The sequence below is a fragment of the Cryptomeria japonica genome, chromosome 1 (genome assembly GCF_030272615.1).
Source record: "Cryptomeria japonica chromosome 1, Sugi_1.0, whole genome shotgun sequence".
Taxonomy (NCBI): Eukaryota; Viridiplantae; Streptophyta; class Pinopsida; order Cupressales; family Cupressaceae; genus Cryptomeria; species Cryptomeria japonica.
This window is the reverse complement of record NC_081405.1, coordinates 8,322,479-8,330,269: the sequence shown is the minus strand read 5'-3', so window position 1 is coordinate 8,330,269 and position 7,791 is coordinate 8,322,479. Positions and strand designations below refer to the sequence as shown.

Below are 7,791 nucleotides of genomic sequence, written 5' to 3'. Positions count from 1 at the left end.
TCTTTTAAAAATTTATTTTTTTAATAAAAAATTACATAAATAGAATTATTTATTTTAAACTGCTAATATATTTAATCTAAATAGTCACACATTTCTAACCACATCTTTACCTTTTAATAAAATCTTTTCTGTCCTATATAGGCATTAAATTATCTAGATCGAAAAGACTCCCGTGGTTGACTGATAGTTATGCATTCTAGCTGCCCAACTTATCCTCCCTTTGTTAATGGATACAAATGCACCACACGTCTCACTTTAACACCAGCAAAGAGAATGATGATTTAGAGAAAAAAAAAAATCTTGGTTGAATTAAACGTGAGTTAGCTTCAATTCAACTCTGAAATGTGTATCAGATTGGAATCTGCATCTAACTCCTTTTATTACTTCAAATTGTCTTTCTCCTTAACGTCTGTGCTGTTTCATGCTTCCCTTATATCCTTAACTTCTGTGCTATTTCATAGTTCCTTTATATCTTGCCATGGGCAAGAGAGCCTGAGATTAGGATATTCCTCCCCCTCACCCGAAAGTAACCAGACTGTCCTCAACTCTACCGATGGCACATTTTCTGCTGGTTTTCATGCTGTTGACATCAACGCCTATGGTTTTGCTATATGGTATTCTAATACACCTGAATCACCTACGCTTGTGTGGATGGCCAACAGAGATCAACCCCTTAACGGAAAGAATTCTCGACTCCATCTGCAGAAAGACGGGGACTTGGTCCTATTCAACGCAGATGGAACGGTCACATGGAGGACTGGCACCATTGGTCTCCGTGTCAAGGAAGTTGCTCTTCTTGATACAGGAAATCTTGTCCTGCGCACCTCTTCTGGAAAAATAGTTTGGCAAAGCTTTGATTCTCCTACCGATACGCTTCTTCCAGGCCAGCAATTCTTGAACAATGCACTGCTGATCTCCAGAATGGATAATGTCACCTACAAATCTGGCTACCATCGTTTCTACTTCAATGATGAGAACTATCTCACCCTCATTTATCGAGGTTCCAATCTCTCTAGTAAGTATTGGCCTAAACCTTGGTTGACTCCATTTGATAATGATAGAACCACTTATAACATTAGTCGCACAGCAGTTCTTGATGAATTGGGTGGGTTCAGAGCTAGCGACCAGTTCAGTTTTAATGCCTCTGATTATGGAATTGGCCCCAAAAGAAGATTGACCATGGATTTTGATGGTAACCTGAGATTATATAGCCTGGACGAGAAGCATAACAGCTGGAATATTACCTGGACAGCAGTTGCAGAGCAGTGCAGAGTACATGGCTTATGTGGACTCAATGGTGTGTGCATATATACACCAGAGCCCAAGTGTGTTTGTCCCCCAGGTTATGAAAGGACAGATTCAGCTGATTGGTTCAAAGGTTGCCGGCCGATTCAGAAGTTCTATTGCAACCCAAATAGTTTTAAGCTGCTGAAGCTTCCGTACACAGATTTTTATGGGTTGGACAGTCGTGAGTATACATATGCAGTGTCGTTTGAAAAGTGCAGGGAAATTTGTATAAATGATTGTGATTGTGTGGCCTTTGGTTTCAGATTTACTGGGACAGGACAATGTTACCCCAAGTCTCTACTTATCAGTGGGTATCAGTCTCCTGGGGTTAAAAACGACATGTATCTGAAAATATCTGTGAAGGATTCCTCAGTTACCAACGTCTCATCTCTGTCGATGTTGATTCAGCCCGACTCACTGCAATGTTCGCGATCTCAAGCACTGGCCCCCGCTGTCCAGCCAAACGTCAGCTTGCCCACGGCTGCAAAGAAGAGGAAGCAAAATCAGGTAATTGTTCCCATGGCAACTTTTGTTTCTGCTATTGGGATCGTAGAGATTGTTTGCATAGCTCTGGGATGGTGGTTTATCTTCAGAAACTCTGACGATGCCAAGCTCTATAGTCGTCAAGGCTACTTTGCTGTTCCCACAGTGCTTAAGAAATTTACATTTGCTGAACTGAAAGAAGCCACTCATAATTTCAAAGACATCGTGGGAAAAGGAGGGTTTGGGACTGTGTACAAAGGCTGCCTTCTCCCTGAGAATACATTCGTGGCCGTGAAGCGACTGGAAGGAGTGTCTCGAGGCGAAGATGAATTCTGGGCAGAGGTTAGTATGATTAGCAGAGTAAATCACATTAATTTGGTTCGCATGTTTGGGTTTTGTGCAGAGGGAAAGCACAGGCTTCTGGTTTTTGAGTATGTGGAGAATGGGTCTCTGGATAAGCACATCTTCACCCAAAACAGTTCAATGATTTTGGACTGGAAGAAACGGCTTCAAATTGCTGTGGGGACGGCCAAAGGGTTGGCTTATCTGCACGAAGAATGTCTGGAATGGATTCTGCACTGTGACGTGAAACCCCAGAATATTCTTCTGGACGAGCAGTTTGGAGCCAAAGTCTCTGACTTCGGACTGGCAAAGCTTGTAGACAGCGGTCAGGGCAGAGATCGTGCGCTCACCTTCTCCACAATTCGTGGGACGCGTGGGTATTTGGCACCCGAGTGGACAATGAATCTTCCCATCACAGCAAAGGCAGACGTTTACAGTTTTGGCATTCTTCTGTTGGAACTGGTGAGCGGGCGAGAAGCTACGAAATTCAATGTGGGTGGGTCATCGGTTAATTTTGTACAATGGGCATGTGAGAATGTGAAAGGAGGAGGATGGATGGAAACAGTTGTGGATGCGAAGATGGCAGTGGGAGATGAGGAGGAGAAAGAGATAGAAAGAGTGGTGAAGATGGCAGTGGCATGCGTGGAGCAGGACAGGGATCGGAGGCCTTCCATGAGTGAGCTTGTTGAGATGTTAATGGCGGAGTAAGCTGAGACATCGGCCGGTGCATTAATATCTGATAAGTGAAATTCAAGAGAGGAGCTCCACTCATCTATTGTGCCTATATTTTAGAAAAGTCATTTCGTATGCTTGCGTATATCTTTGTCAGTTGTGTTCAAGGGTTATTTTAAAAATATTTTAAATTAAAAATAACGATAAATATTGTTTATAGTAAGTTAATTTGAAAACTATTTTGGTATTCTTGTACGAAGAGACACTCTATTATGATATTTTGTTTGTTGATTATTGATGGTAAAATAAGGAGATCAATCAGACTTAGTTTTGTTGAGTGCATCAATATAAGTCATAGTAAAATAATTGTGGGATAAGTTTGGTATTTTGTATTAGTTAAATTATTTAGAAATAATAAAATATCTTGACAAGTTATATTCACATACTGAATGATGGGTGACTATATAGCTGAACATCTACACACCTTTAATATTATGGTAATTCAATTGTTTTATGTTGATATTAAAATGTATGATAGAGGCAAATGTGTATTTATTTAGTTTGTCTTTTACCTCTAAGATAATTTAGTAATGAAAATCACTAGCACTACTTCTAAATTAAATAGTGAAGATATAGTAGCATCCTTGTAATTATAAGAAATGAGAAGAAGAGCTTTAGAAATTATTAATAAAATGATGCCTTCACACTAAGAAATTGTTTATATGAAAGAGCTAAAAAAATATTAAGAGAAAAAAAGTGAGGAGACATGGAACCAAAATCTAGAGCTAAATCTAATGTTCCAAATATAAGTCAAAGAAATTGTTGGAATTATGATAAAATAGAGCACTATATAAAGGATTGAAGATTTCAAAAGGTTGTGAAGGACAAGGCATATATAGATGTTTATTCTAGAGAATCAAAGAACCTAACTAAAGGTTTGGTGGATATATTTTTAGTTTGCTACACATTCTTGGTTTGGAAAGATATCTCATTTTTATAAGAAAAGTTAATGATGTGGGTGGCATTCAATATGGATAGCTGTAAAACTTTATTTACTTCTATTATATTAGTAAGGGGAATCCATTTATGAACATTGTTTAAACTTGAGGCAAGAATTGTAAGAATTGAATATAATACCTTTGATGTTCTTGAAATAAATAATATTACAAAGTAGGCTCCTATAATTCTTGTAGAAAAGACAAAAATGTTGCATTAGCAAAGGCACTTTAGAGAGAAATGTCTTCTAGATATAAAAATCAAGGGTATGGTTGAAGGAGTTTTTTCAGTTCCTTTTAGACTTTACGTTTTTCTTAATACCATGTATTTAGAAAGCAAATTCATGTCAAGCATCCTAGTGGTACTAAAAGATTAAAATAAATGACATTTTGTTACAACAAAAAAGTTTTATTACTTAAAAAATCAATGTATAAGGATGGGTATATTTTTATAACCTACATAAAATAAATAAATAATAAGTTTAAAGAGTTTTAGGCTTTGTTCAATAGAAAATTATATAGGAAAAGAAATCAAGGTCTTAACAAGTGACCATGGTGGATAATATTACACAAATGCATTTGAGTAGTCGTGCTACAAGAAATATCTAATAGACATGCAGAACACCACTCCTTATACATCGTGCAACATAATGGATTTGTTTAATGAATTATTTGAACTCTAGTGGATAAGGATTGAAGAATTATTAGTTGAGATTTGGACAATAAATTCTAGGTACAAGTAATAACAATAACTTTTTATCTTATAAATGGGCTACCAACCTCAATATTTTTGGATAAAAATCTACATGAATCATAGATTGGTAAGAAACCCTCACTCAAGAATTTTACTATTTTTTATTATAATATTTATATTGTTAGTGTTAGTATATTTCCATTTCGATCTATCTTCTAAGATAAGCTTTCATAGTTGGATTTCCTTTAAGATCCATAGTTATCTGGCTGCATGCATATATCCTAGATATAGCAGTTTCTATTCTTGCATAGAATTTAATATTTTCTCATTTCTTGCATGTTGAGCATGTTTTAGTTTGACTAACGTAGCTCTACCAATATTTTCATCTCTCCATTTGATCCTCAACTCTTACATAGTATCAAAGATTCATTCTAGAGTGGAGTTAGTTGGGAAATTTTACAATTTTAATTTTTAAAGCACTGCTTGCATTATTATGGAATTATTTGGTTTTTTGTATATTTCATTTGAAGAGTGAGATTGAAAAATAAGAAACAAAAAATCATCGATTTAATTATAGTGTATTACAATGTATGCTGCAAACGCTTATAAAGAATTTTATTCTTGTTAAGCAACCACCTTATGGGAATAACTTCCAAACTATTTTGTAAAATTTATTTTATTTATTCTAATATAATTAAAAACCTAACTGCAAATATAATATGCTCCAACATTTCCCCCCTTATTACATTAATTTGAACAAGACTGGAACATTGCAAGGGTTGAAAATAATCCTTCAAGAGACTTTGATGAAGCACCTTCATCAATCCTCCTCGCTCGCCTAGGAAACACCAAACTAACTATATCAATAGATCTCCTAACTATAGAATGTGCAACCATCTTCTACACAACATGAGAGAACATAAATATGTTTCCTCCCTCCATGCACAATGAGACACATTTCCTCTAAAATTGTAGATCTCCTTCGAGTTTGTCTAATGCCTCCACCAGTGTTGTGCATGACACACCTTTCCTACAAAATTCCACATCTCCTTCCAGTGTGTCTAACGCTTCCTCAAGCGTCATGTAAACAACCCCTCCTTTGTTTCATAAATCACCAACAAAATGTCTGCACATGAGATGCCTTTCCTTTGAAATTCCACATCTCCTCTGAGTGTGTCTAATGTCTCCTCAAGTTCTCAACAAATATTCAAAATATCACCCCCCCTTTCTCCTTGAAAGGAAAAATAATGTTGAGCCCCCTCTTTTCTTTAGGGACACAAATAGGGCGCTTCTCATGCAATAAATCATCCTTGAGTGAGAAGCTAGCTCAGGGTGATAGAAGACCTCCAACATCCATTGCCTCCAACCTCTAGTTAGGATCCTATTACACTTTATCCATTTGATGTCACATTAATATCTCCAATAACACAAGCATGTGAGTCTTTGAAGGCCTTGTTCGATATAGTGAAAGTGCCCATAGAAGTCCAAGCATAATTGTTTGAAGATCCATTCAAACTATACCTATTTGAAGATGCATTCACACTTTCAAATGTTCTATCAAGTGTATAATGGATGATTCAAGTGTCCTAGCTTTGGATGTTTTTCCTAATGATGATTCCTTAGCCGAACTATTAGGAGCTTATGACAACTTTCCTCGTTATCACCATAATCATGTCTTTCCCTATTGTCTAAATGTGGAAGCTTACTTTGGGAAAGAAAGAACTAACGATGAGATAGTTAAGGAGTTTCCTTAGTTAAAAGATGCTCCTCAACAAAGCAATCTCATAATAAGTGACACTATTAATATCAATATAGATCCTTATGTTGAAGATAAAATCATTAAGATAGGGAGATGTCTTGACGAAGAAGAGCAAAAACAATATTCTGAGTTATTACTTGAATTTCCTGAAATCTTTTCTTGGATATACTCTGATATGCCTGACATAGATCCTAAGATTGTCACTCATAACATTGTCATAATTCTTGATGCTAAACTTGTGAAGCAAAAGATTCAAAAAATTCACCCTATAGTGGCATTACTTGTTAAATCTAAGATTGAAAAATTGTTGGATGTTGGATTCATCCGTCCTATCGATTATTCTCCATGGATTTCAAACATTGAGGTTGTGGCTAAGCCTGATAATAAAATTAGGATGTGTATGGACTTTCGTGATCTAAAAAAAACCTCTTTAAAAGACGATTTTCCTCTCTCGAATATCGATATGATAGTAGATTTTTTAGCAGGTCATGCCCTCTTATCCTTCATGGATGGTTTTTCAGGATATAATCAATTCTTCATTAATCCTCAAGATCAATACAAAATTGCTTTCACCACCCCTTGGGGCATGTTTTGTTGGGTTACGATTCCTTTTGGATTGAAAAACACAGGCGCAACCTATTAGTGTGCTATGACCTTCATTTTCCATGACTATATGCATAAGACTTTAGAAGATTACATTGATGATATCTTAGCTAAATCTGTTCTTTGTGTAGATCATGTTAAGATCCTTCGCTAAATCTTTGAGAGAATTCCTAAGTATAACATGCGCTTGAATCCTCAAAAATATGTGTTTGATGTGGATAGTGGAAAACTATTAGGGTTCATAGTTTCACATCGGGGCATTGAGGTGGATACGAAGAAAATATATGCTATTGTTAATACATGCCACCTCCTAAGAATGTCTCCCAACTAAAGAGTTTCTTTGGAAAGATCCAGGCTATTCATAGGTTTGTTTCTCAACTTGTGGATTGTACCATTCCTTTTACTCAATTCCTTAAAAAGAATACCATCTTCCAATGGAATGAGGATTGTTGCCAAGCATTTGAAGACCTAAAAGCCTATTTGACCAATCCTCCTATTCTTTGACCTGCTCATCCTACTAAGCCTTTTATGTTATACATTGTTGCTTCCCTTCATGCTCTTGTAGCCTTGTTGGCACAACGTGATAAGGATGGTAGAGAATTCTCAGTTTATTATATAATCCACACTCTACTCGATTACGAAGTCTGATATTCTACAATAGAAAGGCAGTGCCTTGCTTTGGTCTTTGTAATCCAAAAGTTAAGGCATTGCCTTTTGAATGTTGAAGTTCATGTTATCATTAAGTTTGATCCTCTCAAGTATCTTTTTCTCTAAAAATAACCTCTCTGGAGACTTAGCTAAGTGGGTTATGATGTTGACCAAGTTTGACTTTAAGTTTGTCTCACAAAAGGCAATAAAGGGTCAAGCATTGACTGACCACTTAGTTGAGGCCCCTTCACCCTTTTCCCTACCTAATCTAGAGTCCTTTTTTGATGAATATATTTTCTCTATTGAGA

General features: G+C 36.3%; 1 protein-coding gene across 1 annotated transcript; it reads left to right on the top strand.

The window, feature by feature from the left end:
- Nucleotides 1-214: 214 nt before the first annotated feature.
- LOC131036666 (putative receptor protein kinase ZmPK1) lies at nt 215-3,108 on the top strand. The gene has a single exon (XM_057968609.2). It carries the CDS (start codon nt 343-345, stop codon nt 2,818-2,820), a length of 2,478 nt encoding a protein of 825 aa, XP_057824592.2. The 5' UTR covers nt 215-342; the 3' UTR covers nt 2,821-3,108.
- Nucleotides 3,109-7,791: the final 4,683 nt, after the last annotated feature.

Excerpts from the sequence above, each read along its gene's own strand:
- LOC131036666 (XM_057968609.2), top strand. The coding sequence starts at position 343 with ATGTGTATCAGATTGGAATCTGCATCTAACTCCTTTTATTACTTCAAA.